The sequence below is a fragment of the Rhinolophus sinicus genome, chromosome 5 (assembly GCF_057876585.1).
Source record: "Rhinolophus sinicus isolate RSI-liver-muscle chromosome 5, RSI-T2T, whole genome shotgun sequence".
NCBI lineage: Eukaryota > Metazoa > Chordata > Mammalia > Chiroptera > Rhinolophidae > Rhinolophus > Rhinolophus sinicus.
In genome coordinates, this window is record NC_142505.1 from 101,755,151 (window position 1) to 101,780,060 (window position 24,910).

Here is a 24,910-nt window from a genome sequence, read left to right on the forward strand (position 1 = left end):
AGGAGGCACAGAGGAAAATGGGAGAAGAGCAGCGGGGCCTGCATGTGGGGAAGGTGGAGCTGAGGAGGCAAAGGCTTCAGTAAACTTCCACGTCTCATTCTGAAATTTTAGCAGGCGGTGTAACCATGCTGACTGGCTTGAATGTTAAACAGTTTGAACTGGAGAATGGGGGGGAAAGACATGGAGTGAGACTAAATACCAATGTGAGGTGGACGTTTGACTTTTTATTGTTATTCAAATAAGCATACTAGATGCAAACCCGCAGGCTTGTATTATGATGGCAAACACCTAGACTCCTAGGGTGCATTGTGTCCCTCTGTGTCTTTGGTTCGCTGGGACTGCTAGCACACAGAAATGTCGTTGCATTTCACAATTCATAAAGTTCAGAGACGGCAGATTCTGGTTCCGCTCTCATCATTTCCTGTGCAAATGGCTCCAGGGACCCTAACGGATTCTAAAAGGCAACATCATGTAGCTCTAAAGCTAAAGAGCAAAATACAGTTGTGAATTTGCTTTTTCTGCTCTGGACATTAACCAGAATTGGCTTTTTATCCCCCAGTATATCAGTATTACAGTGCAGGGGAACGGAAAGCCAATTGCTTTTGACCTTTATTTCCTAGTGCATTAAATGAGTAGGATACTATCTTCTAGTTTTGTAGATCTTTAAACCATATTTTCCTTGGTCCATCCAGAGACCACAGGGATATTCTATGTCCAGGCATTTTGGAGTGTATGTATGTTCAGGCTTGTTCTTAAATGTTTCTGAGAAAAGAGACTGGAAATCTTTGCATACACACTCAGGTTTTCAGACTATGTCCATCTGAGCCCAACTTGAGGGTCAGGGAGCGGCCAAGTAAGTGAGAATCCAATTCCCCCACTAGGTCAGCTTCTCTCTCTTTTGTGTGTGGGGTTCTGTGTTATGTTCCCTTTGGTGCTTAATGATTTTAAAGTAAACCACTTTCATGGAGGATTTCTAATACACACAAAAGGAATCTGTGAATGCACTGTTTTTAGGTTGACTTAGCATTTCCACTTTTGGTAATAGGCAAAATTTACAGAGGAGTTATGGATAAAGGGACCGTGTGTTATCTATTACATCTTGAAACATAGCAGCATGACACCTGCAATATTTAAGAAATATGCAAGCAATCCAATTAACATGTTATCAGAAGGAAAAAAGATATTCTCCAGGAGCTTTCTGATTGATCTTTTAAATGTATATATTTTTAAACTATAAACATGCTCATATAATGAAACTTTTTGTTGGATTTCTAAAAGATCTGTGACATCAGCTCAGATTAGGAAACAAGCACATTTGATTCACATGCATTGACTTTCTCCACTCCTTCCTAGAGACACTTCTTCAGTGGTTTTTCATAGTTTCCAATGGGAAGAAACGGGTCAAATTGATCTCTGTTCAGAATTGACAGAGTTGCAGTCCATGTGGGTATCTGGAAATGACTGGCTTTCCTGGTACCAAACCATCCAAAGGTCTGCAGTTTGTAAGATAAATATGTCCAAGCACAGTAAAAGGATGCCCAGAGAGTGGGGGTCATCAAAGATCAATGATGAGGGTGAATGAAGTTTAGACAACTAGCTGCAGTATGCGTCGTAACAGGAAAATGGTAGCTCTCTGTTGGATGTGCTTAAATTTACCCAATGCATCATTCATGCACATATTTACACACATATCGTTCCACTCACATATATAATACACACACATGCACACAGACACACACATCTCAAGTGGGCTGTCAGTGATTAACAAGTCAACCCCCTTAAGTAGTTGGATAATCTGAAAAGTTAATAGTCAACGGTGTTACAGCTCACAGGATTAGTTAATTAGACAAAGGCTTGCAGGCAAGATCTCTGTAGTCTGTTCTGCTAAAGTGATGGAACCCACTTAGGCAACTGATGAAAAAAGCAGTGTGAACACTCTTCCAGGGAGGAAATGTGGAATGTAAGAGAACAAAGCCTCAGCATAGCAGTAACGAGCGGGCAGAGGCATTGCCATCCAATGATTGCCATTTGTCTGTGCCGCAAAAGGCAGAGGCTTAGGGAAAAGATTTATAATTTTGGTTACCGTCTTTCCTACTGCTTCAAGGCAATTTTAATTACTTTGTAAAATCAGTCTCTAAACTTGCATTTCCCCCTGTGAATTGTTGACCTTCACTTTCAAGGACGACTATGCAGAGTGCTTGTCCATAGCAGGTAATGAATGCATTTCATTAGACAGAGGATGGTTGTTTAACCATATTAAGATGAAGACCAACATCTTATTATTTTAGAATTGTCTTAAGAAGAAAATATGTTGACAAACGCTGCTGCTTGTATTTGGCTTCTCAGGATCTTTTCCAGGGGTCACAACAGTCTCTCTTTTTCATTTGCACCAAAAGTCACGAATATAATGACATATATTGGCCAGGCAGGGGTTTCAAATAAGTGAAGCAGACTGATTATAAAATCAAAAGGGTAGTAAAATAATAATAATACTAATAATAATAATTAGAGCTTTTGTGCCCAGCCTAAAATTATGAGTGATGTCCTAGATAGGCATTTGTTTTCATGATGGAATTCTAGTCCAAGTTTGCTGGATTGCCTGATTAAAATTTATATTTTATATATATATATATATATATATATATATATATATATATATACATACATATATATACACACATTTTCATATATATATATATATATATATATAGAGAGAGAGAGAGAGAGAGAGAGAGAGAGAGAGCGAGCGATTACATGTATAAGGCTTTTTACTTTGGTATACCTTTCAAATCATGTGCATTTTCAAGAAGTAAGACAGAGACATCCCATAATACCCTTCAGTCACCCTCTACCAATGACATGTTGCAAACTGTGGTCCAGTGTGATCACCATGATGTGGTCACGGATATGGCCCAGATAGAGAACATTCCCATCACCACAGGATTCCTCGTGATGTCCATGTATGGCCATACTCACTTCCCTCACACCCCCACGTCTACCTTAACCCTGGAAACCATGAATCTGGTCTCATTTCTACACTTCTGTTATTTTTAAGAATGTTATACAAGTGGAGCATACAGCATGTAACCATTGGAATTCTCTGTTTTCACTCAGCATTATTCTCTGGATAGCGTCCTGATTTTTGTGTATATCAATGGCTCATTCTTTTTTTTATTGATGAGTAGTGTTTCATGCCATGAGTATACCAGAGTTTGTTTAACCAGTTGCCCCTTGAAGAACACCTGGGTTGTTTCCAGTCTTGGGCTGTTATAAATAAAAATTTTGCTACAAACATCTGTGTACAGATTTTTGTTTAAGTGTAAGGTTTGTTTCTCTAGGATAAATGTCTAGGAGGGCAATTACTGAGTTGTAAGGCAGTTCCACATTTAGTCGTTTGTTTGTTTGTTTCTTTGTTTAATAACTGCTAAATTGTTTTCCAAAGTTGCTGTGCCATTTTACATCTGGCCAGCAATGTATGAGTCATCCAGTTTTTCCACATTTTTGCCAGTACTTAGTGTTGTTATAATTATTATCACCATCATCATCATTATTTAGCCATTCTGACAAGTCTGTAGTAATATCTCATTGTGGTTTTAATCTGCATCTCTCCAATGGCTAATGATGTTGAACATCTTTTTACGTGTTTATTTGTCATTTGTATGTCCTATTTAGTGAAATGTCACTTCATGTCTTTCGCCTATTCTTAAGTTGTACATTGTTGTTTTAGAAAGTTGAGTTTTAAAAAAATATTTGTATATTCTTGATATCTGTCCTTTATCAAATATGTGGTTTGTAAATACGTTCCCTCAGTCTGTATATTGTCTTCTCATCCTGTTAACAAGATCTTTTGAAGAGTAACAGTGTTTCATTTTGATGAAGTTCAACTGTTATTTTTTTACTTTTATTTGCAAGATTTCTTCTTTCATTGTTTCCTTTCTGTTTTAGAGAACAATTTTGAACCATTCTTGTAGAATATGTCTGCTGGTTACAAATTTTCTTATTTTTTCTTCATCTGAGAATTTCCTGTTTTGTCTTTCATCCTAGGAGGATATTTTCACCTTATATAGGGTTCTTGTTTGAAAGTTCTTTTCTCTCAGTACTTGAAAAATATTTTGCCATTTCCTTCTGGCCTCCATGGTTTCTGATGAGAAACTTCCGTTCAAATTGTTTTCCTCTACATAGTGTCATTTATCTCACTGCTTTGCAGACTTTTCAGAAGTTTGACTATAATATGTCTTAATATGGATGCATTTGGATTTATCCTATTTGGGATTTACTCACTTCTTTCAATGTATGGCTTTATGTCTTTTGCAAGTTTGGATGTATTTAGCACTTTCCCAGTCCCTCTCTACATTCTCAGCCCCTGTCTTTCTCTATTCCTTCTGGAACTCTAACAACGTAAACATTAGGTCTTTTGTTATCATTCTGTAGGTCTCTGAGGCTCTGTTCATTTTTTTTTCTTTAGTCTCTCTTTTTTGTTATTTATTTAGTTTTTTTCAGTTCTAAAGTTTTCATTGGAGTCTTCTTTATATCTTCTGTTTGTTTTCTGAGACTCTTTGTTTTATTTGATGAGACTTTCTACTCTTTCGCTTGTTTCGGTTGCATGCATAATTGCTCACTGAAGCCTTTTTATGGCTGTTTTTAAATCTATTTCAAATAATGCTAAAATCTTTGTTATCTCAGTGTTTGTATCTATTGATTGCTTCTTTTCGTTCAATTTGAGGTCTTCCTAATTGTTTGTATGACAGGTGATTATTATTATTTGTTTTCATTGAAAACTAGACATTTTGGGTATTACGAGATTCTGGATCTTATTTAAACCTTCTCTTCTAGCTGGTTTCCTCTGATCCTGCTCTGTGAGAATGAGAGAGGTCCCATCTCATGATTGGTAGGTTGGAAAAGAAGTCCAGGGTCCCCATTCACTCTTTGTTAACACCCAAGTGCAGGGAGCTCCCTGTTAGGAGTTTGGGGGAGGGGTCGGATTTCTGGCTTCTCAGTAGGTCTCTCCACTCATACCTCCCTGAGTGGTAGGGGTATCAGTACCTGATTACTTCTCCACACAGGGCATCTGCTGACACCAGCAACCGCTAACAAGGGGCAGAAGGACTCGTAACCACTGGGAGATAGTGAAAGTACTGACTCTAGGCTAAGCCCCCTCCTACATCACCCCTGCAGAGAACGAGAGGGCCACCTTGTTCCCACGAGTGGGGTGGAAGGCCAGGCTCCCTATGAGTAGGGAATGACCCCATTACTTCCTGGAAGGGATGAAAATCCTGGCTCTCTTCTTAGCCTTCTCTGAAACCACTGCTTTTGAAGTGGGAATCCCTTGTTGCTTCCTCAGCGGCGTGGGAATCTAGGCTCCCCACTTGGCTTGTATTGATGAAGATGGGGAGAGGCTATAGTTTTTTCCATGTAGTTTGGATAGAGTGAGGTGGTTACTGTCTAAAAGCTGTCTCTTTTGTTAGGCGGCTCCTTTCATAATTCTTTGGCTAGAAGGAGCCAACTTCTGTTGGAGACTTTGTTGTCTGTGCCTATTGATGTTTCTGGGTTGCCAGTGTGTTTAGCTCCAAGTCTGGAATATATAGGGCAAAAAAAAAAAAAAAAAAAAAAAAAAAGAATCTCAGGAACTCACCGCAGTGTTGTTCCTTGGGTCCTGAGGGCCGTAGTTCATCTGCCTCTTCTTTTCACCTTTCAGACTATTTTCATATTTGCTTCACATATGACGCCAGGGTTTTAAAGCTGAACTTACTGGGAGGAATAGGTGAAAGTATGTTAATTCCATATTTCTGGGAGCAGACATTTCAAAACTGCCCAATTTTTAATGATAAGCTGGAGACCCAGATTTTAATATAAAATGTCCTTGTTTGTCTTTTAAATATATATTGGAAAAAAAATTAAATAACAGGCAGCCTGAATGCAGAGTATCTATAGGCTAACAGTCTGTGTACTCTGCTCAATTTCCTAGGAAATTAACTTTCCCTGACTAAGATTTGTGATTTTTACCTCATTATATAAAAATTTCTATCACTTGTGTGAAGACGACGTTGCTGGCAAACTTGAACTCTCAAGGGCATAGCCAAGAAACAGGGGTTTAACAGGAAAAGATCACTGGGCAACCAAATTAGACATCAAAACGTCCAAACACAAAATGTCTTGTACTTTATAAATAGGTAATAAGCCTTCAGTCTTTAAAAATAAGCCTTTAACTCAGAGCATGATTTTTAAAAGTAAAATAAAATCACATACACATACACACCGAATGTCAACCTGCTTTCCAAAGCATGGTGCAAATTAGAGGCGATAGGATTTCATGAGTCAGGGACACTAAAAAAACTTACAGAGAAGCCCGAGAGAGGGAAATGATCAAATCCACTCAAAACACTCGATTCCCTAAAAAACGTGCTTGTGGCCAGCTCCTCAAGGTTGCTACACGGCGTTATATGCCCTCCATAGGTGCTGAAGGCCTTCCTTTATTGGTTAGTGCTCCAAGTATTGAGATTAATAATCAGAACTGATTTTTCAGGGATTTATATTTTCACCTCCACCCTCTGTCTAGTACAAGTCTGTGACTACTTAGCTAAGGACAAAAAATAACAGTTTAATCCTTCAGAGATGAAGAAGAAGAAAAAAAACCACTTATTATAGAGCCGCTACCATGTGTTAGATAGCATATTGGGAGCTTTATTACAGTATCTGTTTTAATTTAAAAAAAAAAAAGAAAAGAAAGGAAAACTATGAAGTAGATACTATTATTTTCCATTTTCACTGGTTGAGAAACTGAGTCTGAAAGGCCAGGAGTAATTTTACAAGGCCTCTGGCTAGGTGGGCCTATGGGGAGATTGACATCCCATCAAGGCTTCAATAGCAGTGCTCGTAACCAGCCTATAACATGGATTCTAAACTGCTGAGATCACATGTTGGAAATGAAAGGAGAGGATGTTTGGCATTCAGAAATTGCATTAATGTTACCACAGTTGAATCAACGCTGCACAGCAAAAACTTACATGCCAGCATTGAATGTTGGTGTCCTCCAACCATCTTGACTGGTGACTTGGGTCTTGACTGGCGACTCTCAAAGGGACTTCTCAGCTTCCTGAGTCAGGAGCTGTAGCTGCTAGGAAATTAAGTATTAGCTGTTATTTTTTACTGACTGGGCTTGGTGCTCAGAGCACGTGCGCCCTTTTTCATGGCCAATTGCCAAACAAAATTGTCCATTACAGGCAGTATTTGATACAGTATACAAATAGTGTACATTAGGAGGGTTGCTGAGATCTGGAAGGGCCTCTTGGTGTGAAAAGATAAGGGACGGCTAACTTGGCTTCTGCTGGCTCAGGACAGATGCCGTCCACATCGTGTGTGTATAGACTAGGCCTTTGGTTTACATGTAGGTATCCCACTGCAGGGTGGTAAATAACCAAAGAAGAGCAGAGGGGCTCAGAACTACACATCTGTTCCCCAAGTATTTCCTGACACGTTGAGGACTCAGAGAGCAACAGTAGATTGGAGAAAAATGATTACACTGGCTCTAAGTTGTGTTTTCCATTTTAATTAAAATCCTTATTTGTCCATTCTGTCCAGACCCTGGCCCTGTGGTCCCTGCTATTTTGCATGGCTGGTGAAATCAATAGGAGCCTATCATTTGGAACTTGGAGACAGTTAAGCATTTTTTGTTGTATTTACTAGGCAGAAGGCTTGTGTTTTCTGAATGATATTTGGCACATGCTTCCAGGCCCACGGTGTCCAGTGACAGACGGTGGGGCTCCCTGGTTGCCAGTTCATGTTAGAGAGGTTCCTTTCTATCATCTTTCCTGTTGTAGTCCGTGCTCTTCCCTGTTTTCCTTTTCTGCAAGGGATATCCCAGCAATGGAAGGGGCAGAATTATGGGTGGGCTTAGGCTGGTGATGCGGTGTTTGTGCCAATGGGAACTCTTGTCAGCAAGATCTCCTGTTGATAGATGTCTAGGGAAAAGAGGTGACCAGGTGTGTCCAAAACACAGATCTGCAAAGGTGGGAAAACCAACTAGGAGATTGCTGAAGGCTCCCTAAAGAATTGGAGTTAGAGCATTTGCATGTCAAGAACGCCTTATCGTATTATTCTCCAGACCTAGATGGGCGATTTTGTGTTAGTCGAATTCACATGGTACCATCGCAAAGCTTCAGCAGCATAAATTTGTGCCTCGTATACATTTATTTTTATTTATTTTTGATGTTTGTTTTTCCCAACTCTGCTATAGCAATAAGAGGCTATAATTAAATAAGGATAAAATCAGTTTTGCTTTGAACTGCTTCGTAGTAAGATCTTGCATTAGAGTGACAGATATCATGTCATTTGAGCGCATATAGAAAATCAAAAGATGAGTTATTTTGCTATTACGTTTTCCCCCAAATCTATTAAATTAAACAGCAAGAAAATTAATTTACTGTATCAAGCCCTTCTCTGTAGGCTGATTGTTTCAGTATACATTAAACATTTGCAAAACAGATTCTGTGGCACTGACCAGACTGGCCTTTTTTTGTTTTTATCTGAGTCAGAACGGGAGTCAGAACGGGCAACAGCATTTCTTTTAATCACAGTCTTGGTTGTTCCCTTCGATGTTTTTAGGTGGTAAAGTGACAAGCGCCAAAACTCAGGCCCGACTTTTCGGAAACCATCCGCGTCCTGCCTGATCTGGAATAATGGATGTAAAGGACCGGCGACATCGCTCCCTGACCAGAGGGCGGTGTAGCAAGGAGTGCCGCTACACGAGCTCGTCCCTGGACAGTGAAGACTGCCGCGTGCCCACGCAGAAGTCCTACAGCTCCAGCGAGACTCTGAAGGCCTATGACCACGACAGCAGGCTGCACTATGGAAACCGGGTCACAGACCTCGTTCACCGGGAGTCAGACGAGTTTCCAAGACAAGGTATGTGGAGCGGGCCTTACCTTCGTGCTGCCTTGCATTCTGACGTGCGTTGTTGTTGGTTGTTGATGACTAAGGTTGGTGAACACTGGGAGCGAAGCATGGAGCCACCAAGTGTTCCATTAGAGTTAATTGAGGAGGACAGTCCCTTTGATGCACCATAACGCCTGTGGGCATCACGAAAGGGCTTCTTTTGTCCTGGACACTAAATTCTTTGACAATTTGGTGGTTGCTTTTGGAGACCCATCGTGGTGGGTTTTGACAGAAACAACATAGGGGACCCTGGGCTCTATAAGGGGTATTCCTCTTGAATTATAGTGTTTATTTTTTAATTCTTTGGGGAGTAAAATTTGTGTTCTCCCAAATACTAACAGTTGGCATTCTCCTCGTGTCCAATGTCCATTAGGAATTGTGTTAGCACCTTTCAAGGTCGATGTGTACACATGTAGACCAAAGCAAAACCGTGCTGAGAAGTGGTATAGCTAAGTTGACTCACTAGCTCCACATCTTGCATTCTGTTTGCCAGCCTTGCTGTGTGTTCGATTAATTTTGCCTTAACAAAATTACAAGAGAATGCACAAAAAATACAGTGGATGCCCTGGGAAAGGTCACTCAGCCAGTGTCAAGGATCAAGACCCGGTCTGCCAGGTTATTACATCACTGATTCTTTATTTCTTGTCCCAATACATGTGGCAACTAATTTAATTCTAATGAGTTACCTTAGCGTGTGTCAGGCTGCTGTAACAAAATATTGTAAACTGTTGGGTTATAAACAACAGAAATTCATTTCACGCATTTTATAGCCTGGGAGTCCAAGATGAAGGAGCTAGCTGATTTGGTGTCTGGTGAGAGCCCTCTTTTTGGTTCACAAACAGATATCTTTTCCTGTGTCCTCACATAGCTGAAGAGGGTGAGGGAGTTCGCTGGGCCCCCATTTATAAAGACGCTAAACCTATTCATGAAGGTTCCACCCTCATGACCTACTCACCCCCAAAGGCCCCACCTCCAAATATCGTTAGAGATTAGGTTTCCTTCTATGCAGCATCACACACATTCAATGGAAAGCAGCTTGGAATTCCATTAAGGTTTCAGAGCTTCCTTAAGTTCCTTAACTTATTCTTATTTTTTTAGTTATTATTTTCTTAGAAAACAGTATATATATGTAAAATCTATAATCCAGTGCCTGTTATAAAAAACATCTTTTATATGCTCTCAGTGTAGCCTAGCTCCAGCTTTTACATTTAATATAATATTACAGAAAAATCAGCTGAGAAACAGTTAAAATTGTTTCCATTGCAGTTGTGGACCCTTGCAAGATGCAATTTTTATTTAATCTTCACTCTTATTTTCAGAGTTACGCTCATGTAAATGAAACACATTTCAAACAGGGGGAGGGTTGCTTGCAAATTGCTCTGTACCAAATGTCTTTGATCTGTGAGTGACTTCAACGAGTGTTTTACTTGTTATGTTCTCACCCGACCCCAAAATGTATGTAGTGGGAACTGGGGAAAAAAAATATATGTATGAAGAATCACAGCTTAATTAATTAAGGGAGTGCTTAAGTTTCCAGTATGAAAAATGCTGGCACCTTTCTGTTATTTCCAAGAGCGTCACTAATACAAGACTCCAATATTTTGAAAGGTGATGCACGTTCAACATGGTTGAAAGCCTTTCATTTTCTGCTGTATTTTTGGTTTCATTTACGGTGTTGCTGCATACATTTTGTTTCTTGTGATTCTGCGCTGAAATGTAAGCTCTTCTTTCTAAGTCTCATTAAAGGTGCATCCTGGCTTCTGGGACATTGTTCACTGAACTGTAGATCCCAGATTATTGTTGAATTGTGGATTGGCCTGTCACATTTTCCCTTATTAATATTTACATAAAATGGAACCAAATGCTTGGGATTTTATTTTCAAATATACCTTTCTTCTTCCTGTTTAATCTTGTTCCTCTCCATTGATAATAATGGAAGTTGCTTGGCCATATCAAACTCATAGCTTTGCAATTAACAATTCACACATGCCGTGTGTTGTTATTGAGCCCATATTTGTTTGGATAATGTGTTTGCATGAATTAAAAACTGTGCAGGCCAAAAGTAAAAATGAAAAGGCATAGGAAAGTATTTGCATATGCAAGTGCAATTCCTTCTGAAGACGTCTATGAATTTATGCATGAAAATGTATCCAGAGTCTGAGTGGATCTCCTTTGATGGGTTCTAAAATTGAACTCTGCAGGAAGTAAATAAGTACATATTTAAGCACAGGAGGAACAGGAGATACAATCTGGCAAGCGGCACATTCAACATGAAACTTAGCTACTACAGAGAGGGTTAAAATAAATTTTACACTCAGTAATAACAATAATTTTTTTAAATGTCATGCATTTCCCGTTTTATTTTCTTATTCATGAAATCAAAGAGCAGGATCATCTCAGTACTTATTAGCCTAGAGGCGCAGTAGCAGGGATCGTCGTGTGATCATCTCCTGTGATTCTTATTTAAAACCCAAGACACTGATTATAAAACAAACACGCTTGTCACATACAAGCAAGTTTGGCAAACACAGTTGGATGACTCTCCAGATGCTCAGAGTGGAAAAGAATTGCCAGCCAGTAAAGTGATGTGAGGCCAGGGTCAGACCTTGTCCAGTTTCCCCAGCTGGCCGGCTGCAAGTATCACTTGTGAGAAGCTGCCAGGTCCCAGCAGGAGAGAGGGGCCAGGTGTTCCCCTGAGAAGCTGATAGAAGCGCCTGTCAAATTCTGCCTTCTTTGCTTGCTTTCAACACAGAATCCTCCTCTGCCTTCTTTTATTGTGGGCCTCTTCTTCTAATTATCTGTCTGGCCTCTATTATGCTGGGTCCTCCTGGTTAGAAGGGAGAAAATCGCTGACCTTACGTCTGTGGCCATTGGAGTAATTAGTAAATGACTAATCCTGCAATAAATATCATCCTAGTGGTCGGAGAGTTAATGCACCTGACAAAAGGGACCAGTGGTCTGATCTATAATCAGACCTAATGCCAATCCCACCTGTGAAATAGATTCCACTGTGAAGAAGGTAGGTCGGCCAAGTTCCCAGGCGAGTTGTATAAGCTGCTTTTTGGATCCCACACCCTGATGTTAGGGTGTAGAGCAGTGTGATATACAAGACATCCTGCTGTGTCTTAGGAGCCTAAAGTTAGACTTGAACTGGACTTTTGCATATTTGTGTGCCTGTGACTCTGGTATGCATTCTGTGCTGCCCCAGGATGAGTTAGTGTACAGCGTTCAGATGTATGGAACAGCAACAATAATAATAAAGGAATAACGGCTCACATCTAGTCTGCACTTTCTACATGTCAGATGCCAGTCTAAGCTTTAGGCTTGTTTTACCTCAGTTAACATCCGTCACAATGTTGTAAGGTGGGTACTGTTATCATTCCCGTTTTTATGGATTTGGAAACTGAGGCATGGAGAGATTAAATAAATCATCCAAGGTAAGAATTTAAGAAGTGGAGATAGGTTTCAAATCAGGGAGTTGGATTCAAGAGCCATGTTTTCAACCACTGTTGGATCCCCCAGTACATAAACAAAACACAAGACGTTAAAGCCTCAGTCAAAGGCTAGGGAGGGACTATGAAGTTCAATTTATAATTGTTTTAGGGGTCAACACCTTTAAACCTTTCTTAATAGTACATGAACTGCAGTCCCTGATATCTATTGAACACATACAGAGCATTACCACCGGCCCCATTGATCTATATTCCTTTTCTCACCTATTGTCCTCCATTTCCACAACTATCGTGTTTCCCCGAAAATAAGACCTCGCCGAATCATCAGCTCTAATGCGTCTTTTGGAGCAAAAATTAATATAAGACCCGATCTTATTTCACTATAATACCAGGTCTTATATAATATAATATAAGACCCGGTCACATATAATATAAGACCGGGTCATATATGATATAAGACCTGGTCATATATAATATAATAAATATAATATAAGATTGGGTCCTATATTAATTTTTTCTCCAGAAGACGCATTAGAGCTGATGGTCCAGATGGTGTTATTTTCGGAGAAACACGGTATTCCAGGCTCCCAGGAAGTGTCCCTCCTTTCAGCCCTTCCACTAACCAACTGTAGGAAAAGTTTCTATTGTTCAGACGTGTGCCAGGCTGTTAGCACCGATCCTCTGCCCTCCCCTACACTCACCTTTCTGCACAACTTCTCAACCTGGAACACTTACCAAGAAAGGTGTTGCTATCTAAATGATATTGCTCAGGTAAGCAGAACCGACTGGCTTCTGCGCTAGCCAGGGCCCAATGGGCCAGAGAGTTCAGCCAGGCTTCTCGTGCCTCAAAAAGCCCTTCTTTCCGGTTAGTAGTGCAAGTCTCTTGAGAGGGACCAAGATTGAATTCTTTCTCTGCACCTCAGGCTGGCTGTTTGGGTCAAAGTTGAAGAAAGAATTGGGGGCAGATTGGATTTTTTGAAAGTATGCTTGCATCAGTTCTCTCCATCGGTTCTAGCACAGAAGTAACTTTCACTAACCCTTCGATGCACTTTTAAAATACATAAGCACACACAAACACACGTACGTACAAGTACATATTCATTTTGGCGAGGTTTGATTTTGGTATTTCATAAATCAGTTCTCTCTCCTGTGATCTTTAAAATAATTTGGGCGGCATTTTTTGCTCTGTGTAATTTTGTCAAGGCGTATATTTAACCTGCATCAATGACCTGAAAACTCATGAACCACTAGTAAGCTAACATGTTACCTATATTGATTCAATTAATGATAAATAATAATTGTTGACATGCTTTGAAAACCTGTAAGCATTTCTGTCTGTACCATTGTTCTGAAATAGTTTTTTTTTTCATGGCACCCAAAGCAACAGTTAGAAAGATTCTGTTTTCAAATTGCTAATCTTTACAAAGAACACCACACCTTTTAGATCTTAGTGAAGTTCAAAAGTTTGTTTGGTCAGTATTTGCAAGGCTGAAAACTACCTTGAGAACATTGCTTTCAATTTGTTCTTCTGCCTCCAGGCACGACTTCTGTTCATAGCTCAACTGAGAATAACATGGTGCTTCTTAATCTTTGGTTGTGTTGTTGCTTTAAAGAAAAATCTTTTAAAAAAGACACTCTACCATCTTTCAGTGAAATATGATTTGTTGTCTTCTTCCAGACTAATTTGAATCTATGCAGCGTCTTATGAAAGGCATATGGGAGGGTAGTTAAGAAGGCAGATCCAAAGTTAAATTGTGTTAGTATCCTAATACTAATGTGCTCTATCAATGTGACCTTGATCACGTTCTAGAATGTACTTTCTAAGTCTCATTTTCTCCATCTTGTAAAAGTTCTCACCAAGATAGTTGTTGGGATCATTTCTAACAATTATATGTTTGCCATGCTATGGACATTGTCTCTCTTTTAATAAGTGCTGAATAAAGGCTACTGGTTATAATTATAATTATTGTCATTTTAACCCTATTCCCAGCAAAAGCGGTGATGATCTGCTCTCCAGTCTTCAGAATATTGTGTGCCACAGAATTTATTTATTTTTTTTCCTCTTGGATTTGTTTCCTATGACTTGCAAAATTCTGACATCTTCAAACGAAGCATTATTCTTCCCGTTGTTGATAGAATGCAGTTGACTCCCTACGCACCATATCTTTTGTTCCCAAAGATGAGCATAACTCACAAATTATTTCCCTATTTTTAGAAAGGAATGAAAGATACCATCTAACAGCTGTCAGATCATACCAACCACTATAATAGAATTCTAGTCAGACAATTTTACAAGTTAAAAAAAAAAAATGATTCGAAAAATGCTTTAAGGTAGTGTCATTGGATACAAACAATTTTTTTTAGAGATGTGTATTTTATGGCATGTAGTAAATTTTAGAATGGGTTCACTTAAGAGAAGAGTCTATCCATATAATCTCTGGATGAAAATTAATCCATTCTCTTCACTCCGTATGTAATCATTTGGAGTCTATGTCATTTAGTCAATTTTATCTGAAGTCTTATGATTGATATTCACTGCCCTTCCAGGATTACATCTATATTTCCAATAATTGTGGCCATTGAGTAACACTCTTCAGTTTGCCCAGTTGTTATCCTTCACATTCTGTAATTCTGCATTCAACTTTGGATCTAACGTTCCTTGAATTGTCTTCCTTTTCCTGCTCTTTTATGGTGGTAATTCTCCAGAGTTTTACCTTTAGTCCTCTACTCTTTCCTCTCCATGGCAGTTTCCTTACAACAATCTTGTTCTTTTAACTTCAGCATTCCCTGTGTCTATTTCCCAAGATTATTTCAGTGATAAGTGAAAGTAAGACAATATCTGAACTGAAATGAACTTATGCAAAAATAAGATGCTTTGTCATTATCAGTGGAGAATCTAGCAATACGTCTGACCTCACACATATCATCTCTTATTTCTCATTCTCTTGGCTTTATTCTTCAAAGAGATCTGTTTGAAGATGTCTTTTCATAACCCCACTCTCGTATTCTCTTCTTTTCGTAACATCATTATAAAGAGTTTGTTTGCTTGTTTGTTTGTTTGTTTGTTTTCCCCACTCTTCAGCAGAACATTCCCAAGGAAGATTCAGATAGTCCTGGCATGGACACATGGTGATGGCTCTAGCTATCCCTCTGACTTAGTTGTCTATGTACCCTGTGCCTAGAGACAGCTTATGGTGAGCACCTCCTAAACCCCATGGAATGGATTCCATGCAGGAAAGAAAGGTTCTTATATCAGAAGTAGGTAAGGAATACTGACTGGCTTGATAACAGATGCTCCTAACCCTAGCGATGCTCAAGTCTGAGGCAAGCATGGTCTCCCCAGGCTCCATTTTCACTTTCCTAACTACCCTTGGACTATGTCTTCTTACATGATCAGTTACCAAACTTAATTGTCTTTGCCTCAAAATCTGTTTCCATTTTTGATTTCCCAGCTTTTGTGAACAGTATCACAACTCTTGCATTTTAGGTAGCGTCTGCCAAGACTCTATCTTTCCTCTTGGTTCTTTATATCGATGTTCACCAAATTGTGACCATTATTCCTTCTTAATTTATCTTAGTTCCAATTTTCTCATTCCATGAGAAGCTTCTAATATTTCAACACTATACAACCACTTCACCATTTAAATTTCTTCCTTTCCTTAGTCTTTCCTCAAGCATATTTTTCAGACCACGAGTGGTCTTAGGTAACTTAGAACACGGCCCTGTTTTTGCCTCTTCATTCAGATGAGTTCAGAAATACTTTGGGGTACTTGTGGGAAACTGTGTTATGGTACACAACAATGATATGGCAAACGTGGTCCCTAGCCTCACAAAGCTTAGCAATCCTATAAAAGAAAGATGTAATAGACATGTCACTAGGTACAATCTGATAAACTCCATGAAAGGGAAAATATCGGTTAGTGTTGGAGAGGCATCTAACCTAGAATTGCCCATTAGGGATGCCAGAAAATGTGATGTACTTCCATACACTTGAAGGATGAGGAGGAGTTGGGAGATAAAGCAGGCAAGAAAGAGTGTTCATGCACAAGATACGGCACATGCAAATGTCCAGAGGTAATGCAGTCTGGTTGTTCCAAGGATCTAAAAGAAATTTGCTGAGTGTGGAGTGGGGACAGATGAGCTAGAGTGGTAGGAGCACGGGGTCACAAAGGCGTTTCAGGGAGATAGTGCTGGCTTCGGTTTATGGAAGATGTTACAGGGAGATAAGATGGTCAGTGAGATGAGTTAGGAGGTCTAAGCAAGGGAGCCTAGCAACCTGAACTGGAATAGTGGAGATGGTCTGAGGAATGTTGTTGAACCCCAAAGCTTGCTGACATTTTAGGACACTGAAAAAGTGCAGGTACTTATACTGTTCTGGGACTCTTGTGCATGGACTGCTTTCTTTTTCTGCGAAGAGAAAGTTGCCTTTCTGATACTGAATTTCTTTAAAGAGCCAGGCAAGGTCAATGCTTATAAATAGCCTCTGAAATGGAAATGCATAGATTATTAGGTCAAGTTCTCCTGGAATGGTGACATAAACCTGAATATAAAAATGTAGTGTTGTTACAAGCATTTGCATTTTTTTTCCTCAACCTTGTTAGGTCCCTATCTATGCAGAGTAGCACCGGCAACAGAATATCTTATATGCATCCAGGACAAGGAAAATATGGAAAAAAATATTGTTTCATCCACCGCTCCTCTGTGTGACTACAATCCCTTGGTTCATTTTCTATCATTGGCTAAATAAATCAGGGACTCATAGCAGATATGAGGTGTGTGTGTGTGTGTGTGTGTGTACAAGTGAGTGTGTAGTTTATGCTTGCCAACTGATATATTGACTAGCAAAGCTGAGGATGTTTAGAAGGTGGAATTAGTACTTTCTGGCAACTGATGGGACAAAGTGAGAGAGAGAAGAGGAGTCAAGGATATTCCTAAAGTTTCTGGTTATAGAAACTGACTAAATGTTAGTGCCAATCACCAGGGTTGGAAACAGAGGATGAGCTGGTTTGTGTGTTCAGATAGTGTGTGTAACCATAGACCTTTAGCATTTGAAGTGCCTTTAGGCCATGCACGTGTAGATACCTAATAGCTGAATGTGCTGCTCTGAAATTCTGGAGAGCGGCATGGACAGAGTAGAGATTTAGGGGTTGACAGCTATTGATTTCATGGGAATTGATATGATCACCCAGGAAAAATGTACCAGGAAAAGAAATAAGGAGCTCACCTGAGAACACATGTAATCAATAAACAGGAAAAGGAACAAGATCCATCGATGAGTGTGGGGGAAAAACCTCACTTTCCTTTACGTGGTCTACTCAACCCGTCCAAACTTGACTTAACATTCGTAGCATAAATAATAAAACAATGTGAGTTTTATTTCCCTGTCCAGTACTCAGAGTAGGCTTCCTTTTTCATCCCATAAATCAGTGGTCACAAAGTTAATGCATACAAACCATCCTTGGGTCCTAGATGTGTGTCATTTGGTCTACAGATCGCTTTAGAAATTTTTAATTGAGTTCCGGTAGCCAGTCAATTCACATTTCAATTTGCCACAGACCCCACATCTCCTTTTCTCTTCCACCAGTCCTCTTGTTCAGTCATTTATTGTATATGTCAGGCCCCTGAAGGCGACTGCAGTTGCAAAAACAGCACAGACCTTCCTGTGTTCATTCTTTCCCTGTAGAATACCTATCTGCCTATTCCAACCTGTTTATCCTGCAAGGCTTAGCCTATGGGCTACTTCGCGGGTGAAACCTCTGTCCTCTGAATTCCAGTGGCCCTTAATGGGTTGTTAGTGCCCCCTGTGTGAGTGACTCAGCTTATACAGCACACGAATCTCTGGCTCCTGTGAATAGGGAGATAAACACAGTACTCTGCAGTTTCGTGCTCTGACTCATGGATGCAACAAGACAGTGTCTTCTTCTTACCTTGTTTCCCTAAAAATAAGACCGGGTCTCATATTAAGTTGTGCTCCAAAAGATGTGTCAGGGCTTATGTTCAGGGGATATCATCCTGAAAAATCACACTAGAACTTATTTTCCAGTTAGGTCTTATTTTGGGGGAAACATGGTAGTGGCTGATATCCAGTTTTAATGAGAAGAATTTAAAGCACTGCTCAGAAAAGGACTCCACTTGGAACATGTGTGTTGGGCATCTGTCCAGCATGACGATATCAGATCCCCCCATGGTGAAATGCCGACTTGCAAGAGTTTTTCACAGCATACTCTGTCACTCACATATTGGATTGCACTAAGATTTCCTTTTTCTGAGTATTGGTGATCCAGTAATATTATCCGCTTTTCTGTGCTGATATTACGTAATACAGCTGTGCCTCTGCAGGGACCTACTATGTGAGATGGATACAATGTGATCTTGACAGGATAAGGTTCTGACAGCAAACTTGAAAAAACAAAACAAAACAAAACAAACAAACAAAAGAAACAGCACTGTGGAAAGTGGAAAAATTGCCAATATCTGTCTCACCGCGGCTTACCGTCTGGGCCCAGGAGGGGTGCTGCCCTACCCACTCATGAATCTCCACACTGATGTTATCAAAGGAGATATCACATTTTCAGTGTCATGTTTTAGGTTTATAATTTAATTTTCAGCTCTGGCAATTCCAGAAGCATCCCTAGGGACACATGAAGAGGAGGGGGCCGGTGTGTTCCCGAAGTGAATTCATGTTCCTCTCTTGAGCACTTTAACTGTCATGCATATCTCCCAAGCCCTCTCTCTCGGCTGTAGCCGAAGTCCATTGCACCCCCAAGCCACTCAGTATTCCTCCTGCACTGACTGCTTTTCTTTCCACTCAACCTCAAGTCAGACCGACTTTAGTAATAAATCTCTGCTGGGAGCGATCAGAACAAATATTGAGTGTGCGCAAAGATATTAAAATAAGTACACCATCGCCTTACGTAATAGTGTCCAACAGCTTTTTATAATATTTTCCCGAAGTTCCTTTAGCAATATGTTTAATGTATTGTTTCCAAGATAGAAAGATCTTTTTGGGAACGAGAAATAAAAACCAGAAAAGTCAGATGAGCTCCGTTGTACTCTCAGCCAGAGCTGTTATTCTCTTTCCTTTTCCAGGTCTTTTTCTTTGGCCACAGCCATGAAACGTGAAGCTTTTCTTTGTTCACCCTGATTTATGAATAGGAGGCATTGGGCAGTTGCTGTCCCAGCGGGATGCATTTTATTTTAAAAATAGTTTGGCACACTTCCTTTTAAAGTCCCTCACGTCCACTGCCACCGTGGCTGTATAATGCATGCTTGTCAGTCTGTCCTTGTACTGTTAAGGTCCGCTCCACGTATGGGGAATTAAAGCACTGAATTTATTTGTAGCACTTTGAGCCAAAATGTTGAATTTATTTAGAGAGTAATTCCAGTGGATTAAATTTGTTTCTATAGATCTATTTGCTGCAGCTGGAACATTGATAGAAGGGAGCAATATTGCTTTAATGTCCTCAAAGAAGAAAGGAACCCAGTCAACTGCAGGATAAATATCCATGACCCAAATAAGTCCCTGTGAAAATGACTGCAAAGTCAAGTAACCCCATAACTTTTCAGAAAAACCCTATTGTCCTGGGACACTTGGGTTCAAATCCTCCGTAGTTCACAGTGACAATTTAGTGTTCATACTCTGACCCCTGTTTGTGTGTGTTGCAAAAACCCTGCCTGGAGATGACCCACTTAACACTCTGCTTCACAAACCCGGAGAGAAAACAGCTGGGAGGCTACACCAAGGGGCTGAGTTGCCCTAGCTGAGCAGTGAGGGGGCAGTGAGTGTGGCCGCCTGCCATGTTTATTTCTGGACCAGTGGCAACACATTAGCCTCTTATGAGAAGTTTTGAAAAGTCCCCATACCTAAGCCTTGCCTGAGACTGATGAAATTGGAATCTCTGGGGGAATCAAACCCAGGCTTTGGTATTTTTAAAACTATTTTTATATACATACAACATCCTACCGGATTGAGTGTAACAGGACACACTCTACAGAATATAACCATTTCTTTAGCAACTGATGGCACCTCGAGCTTACAGGACCTTCCACTTAGCTTTGTGACTTGGAATCTCACTTTTCACTCAGAAGCCCGTAATTCTAGCTTTAACAGTGCTTCCTAATTCTTAGAGGGTTTTGCTTAGTAAGTGCCACGTAGCCGGGAACTCACTACAGAGTGTTTCCAAACCAATAATGAGCAGCCATTTGCCCGGGTGTTAGGTACAAGAGGTCCTGGTTGCCAGAGTCCACCTCTTTGTTCTGAGTCAGAAGAAGCAAGAGGACTGATTCTCCAGCACCCCTTCTTCTTCTCATCTTACATTCTGTTAGACATAAAAGCGAGGATTTAATTTGAGCACCTGACTTGGAATGTAGCACATCATCAATTAATTATGTCAATCGATCCAACATCTTCAACATCAAAGCAGTCATGGTGAGTTTAAATCTACCATCCATGGAAAGAAACACAGTCAAGTCTGTTTATTTTGAAGGGTGTAGCCAATGAGGAAAGTCAGTGTTACCATGGAGTTGGTCCCTACCTGCTTCAGAGTGTGGATATTTATCAAGCATAGGAATGGTTCAAGTAAGAGTTGAGGTCGAACACTCCCAGGGGAAGGAAGGTAAGATAAAGAAATGAAGCCGGCTGGGTTTTCAAGGTGTGTCATGCTAGAGACTGTCTTGATTTGGATCACGTATGTCCAGGCAATGTCACTCAGTTCTGGCAACTTGGTGCTAGTGGGAAATTCAGGTCTAGTGTGGCTAAATCTTCCAATGTCTCAAGAAAATTGGGGAAAAAAATCTGACTTTTTTTTCCATAAAATTCTCAGATTTTAGATGCTGCTGTAATGACCGCTGTAAACACAGTTGAAAGAGGCTCTGCACAACATCCTGGCCTCATTTTCTGCCCTTGAATTTTCTGAGAAGGTGTTGCACGTCCTTGAGGATGAGAACAGTGGAGCATAAGAGTCCCAGAGTCAACAGCTGTAGGGCTCCTTGGACCAATGGGTTCAGAAGCCAAAGGATAGGCAATTGAGGATAAACACCCTCCCCTTCATCCTGAGAAGTACAGCCTAAAGCTCCTTGGAAGGCTCTAGCACCATCATCACTAGGCACCCACAGCAAGGTGGGTGTAACTCGTATTGGCTCTGCATTCTGTCCTGTGTTTTTCCCAGTCCCTCAACTTGCCCGTTTGACTCACTTCCCAAATAAAGCACTTATTCACAAGAAATTGTCTCATCCTCTGCTTTCAGGGCAAACTAGGCTAAGACCCTTGGCAGCTAAATCATTTTAAGGTACACTGTGTAGGCTGGAAGAAGACTACTGTGTTTCCCCGAAAATAAGACTGGGTCTTATGCTAATTTTTGCTCCAAAAGATGCATTAGGGCGTCTTTTCAGGGGAAGTCTTATTTTTTCATGTACGACAATCTACATTTATTCAAATACAGTCATGCCATCTTCTGAAACATCGTCATAATGTACTAAATGTGTCCATCTGGTTGGTGATGTTAACTGAGACTTATATTCAGGGTAGGTCTTATTTTCAGGGAAACATGGTATCTATAGGGCAGGTATAGCTCCTGAAGCTGTCAGGATAGGACTTCTTAGTTGGGAAATGGTTACTTGGAAAAGAAGACACTGAGCTTGCATTACAGGTAGGACTTGGTACTTTCTAAATTTTAGGAGGCGTGCTTTTTGTTTGTTTTGTTTTATTTTACATAAGAAACATTATGATTTTTTTTCTGTTCAATTGGTCACTTATTTCGTTCATTACTAAACTTTTAATTTTAGAATAGTTTTAGATTTACACAACAGTTGCAAAAAGATGACGTTCCCCGGTTGGTTGCTTTCGTTGTTGCTTTTAGTACATGTGAGATTGCTAAGTACATGACCAGTAAATCTGATATTGCTCTTTCCTCTTAGAAACCATTGTGTCAGGTCTCAGAAAATACAGAATAGCAAGCTGTAAACATCCCCTGTAAGTTCCTTGAGGACGAAAACAATGCCTCATTCATCTTCCATCCCCCTTAGTACCAGCTGTCCTGCCATGCCTAGGGACATTTAATAAATATTTGTTGAGCAGAGGATTCCCATCACACATTAGAATCTGGAGGGATGACAACAAGTCCCAGACCTCTCCCTCCATTCCCCGTGTCCCCTTCTTGCCTTTCCCAAAGGGCAACTTTCTGCTCTGTGTTGTTTTAGTTTGGCCCAGTAGATTAGGAAAGCACACTGGAAGTCACATTTTTTTACTCAAGGCTGGCGTTGCCAGACCTCCCATTCTCTCATGCATGATCAAATGATCTTTGCTGCCAAACAAAACCAGTGCTGTATCTTGGCCGCCCGCCGTACCGTGAGAGATTTCTAGGACATGCCTCTGCACTGCACAACGTGATGTATTTTTAGCCAAACCCTGAATGAAAGCCAACTTGCATTTTGTTTCTTTTCTAGCTCCTCTAAGCATGTATCTTGCTTGTTTACTGGGTACCGAGCAAAAACAGTAATAATAACACACGCTATAATTTCAGCCTGTGGTCTCAGGACACCTTCACAAGGTCTTTTTATGAACGCTTTTCAGGAAACTCAAACAGCTTGATCAAAAACTATGACAGACAGAATTAATATCTGTGTGAGCACCTTACTTTTGCTCACCCTCAGTTTACATCTCAGGATGATTAGTCATGGGCTGTTAGATTATGTAGTAGTGTAATACGGTAAGCTACTTGGTATCAGTCTTTACCGGAATTAGAACGATTCAGCATTCTGCAGGAGGGATTCACCACATTTATAAAGGGGCTGGGTCAGCGATGAAATGAACAGAAGGCATCTTCTCTCATAGAGTTTTATGTTTTAATTTTAACAGTAATACTTTTCATTGAGTACTTAGGAAATGCCAGGTATTTTTTAACGCATCTTACAGGTATCAATCAATAATATCACCCCCATTTTAAAAATGGAAAAACTGAGGTACCAAGATCATAGATAGTCAGAGTGAAGGGGACAGCGGGAATTCATTGGAGGATTTTCAGCTGGAAAGCAATATACCATTGGTTATAAAGAAGTCCCTGGCTTCTCGGTGGGAAACGGATCCTCAGGTAATCAGAGTGTAAGTGGGGAGGACAGGTAAAAGTCATGCAGGGCTGCTTAAGGGGAAACAGCACCCTAAGTCTGGAGGGAATTCAGGTGTATCTGACAGAAGTTTGGAGTGTTTCAGTGCACTCAAACACTGAGGGATGTAAGCTCACTCCTTGCACTGGATTTGATAAGATTCAAACAGAAGCAAAATATCAAATGAGTGTTTTGTGGATCCCAGTGAAAGCACATTTCAATCAATTCATGGCCCTTATCCTTTCTATTATAGATCCAGCTGTGGTTTCTACCTTTTGTGCTTTATCTCAAACCAGGTGTCCTTCACTAGCTTCCACTCCCTTACCTTCCACGCACAGGGGGTACTAACTTCTTGTTTTTCCTTAGTACACGACGATTCCTTGGTTTTTCAAACGTGATATAATTCTGGTGTATCACAGCCCTTTTTTCTTAAGAAGGGAGAATCTTTTTCGTTGCTATTGTTTTTAAAGACCAGAAAATCCTGTGCTATACACAGATACACCTGTTGCTATGGAACGTCACAGCTTCTTGTTCAAAGGTAGCTTTTCATAGATGGATGCAGGAACTCCAGCTAAGCCAAGTACAGAGGGAACAAAACAAAACATAGAGATGGATAAGAACTCGTCTTGAAAATCTGTTATTTTCGGGACTTATTTAGCCCCCCAGGCCAGTTGTCTTGTTGTAGCTTTCCGTCACCATCATTTGTTTCCACAATTCTGCAACACTATAGTACTCCTCTTGTCTAACACAGAGACAAAAGAGTGGTGACAGTAATTCCAGTGCCTTAAAGGTACTGAACAATGACTGCGTGCCTCGCTGTATCTGTGAGGTTCATACGGGAACATTATCACTATGCTGAAGGACAGGGCTTAGAGGGTTTGGTTACCCTACCACGAGAAGGCAACTGGTGTGTAAGACATGGAAAGAGAATCAAACCTAAGCCGTCTGACTTCGGTGCTTGCTGTTGAAGGTGCGAGAAAATGCTTGTTGATTGGCTGTGTAACAGCCATACTTCCCTCAGCACTTACTGGAGGGAAGAAATCAAATCTAAATGTGGAGATGGTCTGGACAGGCAGGCTGCTGGAAAGCAGAGGATCATTATAGCTATTAAGACAATGCAGAGGGTTATTTCCGTGCTCAGATCTGTGCAGCCAGATGGAAAGCGTAGTTCAAGCTTAGTGTTGTCAGACAGCAGAGGCTGTGGGCAAAGGGGAAGGCACGGGTGAGTGATTTTTGACTGATTATCTCTAATGTGTGTGGCCAGTGTCACTCCCATCTCTGATGGCTGTGATTTATTCTATTATACTGTCAGGATTAAAACACCTTAGCAGGAGAAAAATAAAGGGAGGGATCCAAATGCTGTGTCATCAATGTGACAGATGCTATTTCTTTGGAAACCACAGACAATGAGAGTATGGAAACTCTTT

General features: G+C 40.4%; 1 protein-coding gene across 6 annotated transcripts in view; it reads left to right on the plus strand.

Annotated features, from left to right (window-relative positions):
* The window catches only part of TENM2 (teneurin transmembrane protein 2), a 1,142,683-nt gene that overhangs the window by 264,259 nt on the left and 853,514 nt on the right, over positions 1-24,910 (plus strand). For all 6 annotated transcript variants that reach the window (XM_019740872.3, XM_019740888.3, XM_019740899.3 and 3 more), the window contains exon 3: positions 8,602-8,901. In XM_019740872.3, the coding sequence (XP_019596431.3) occupies positions 8,676-8,901 (226 nt within the window). In that variant the 5' untranslated portion in view covers positions 8,602-8,675. The remainder of the gene's footprint in view (positions 1-8,601; positions 8,902-24,910) is intronic.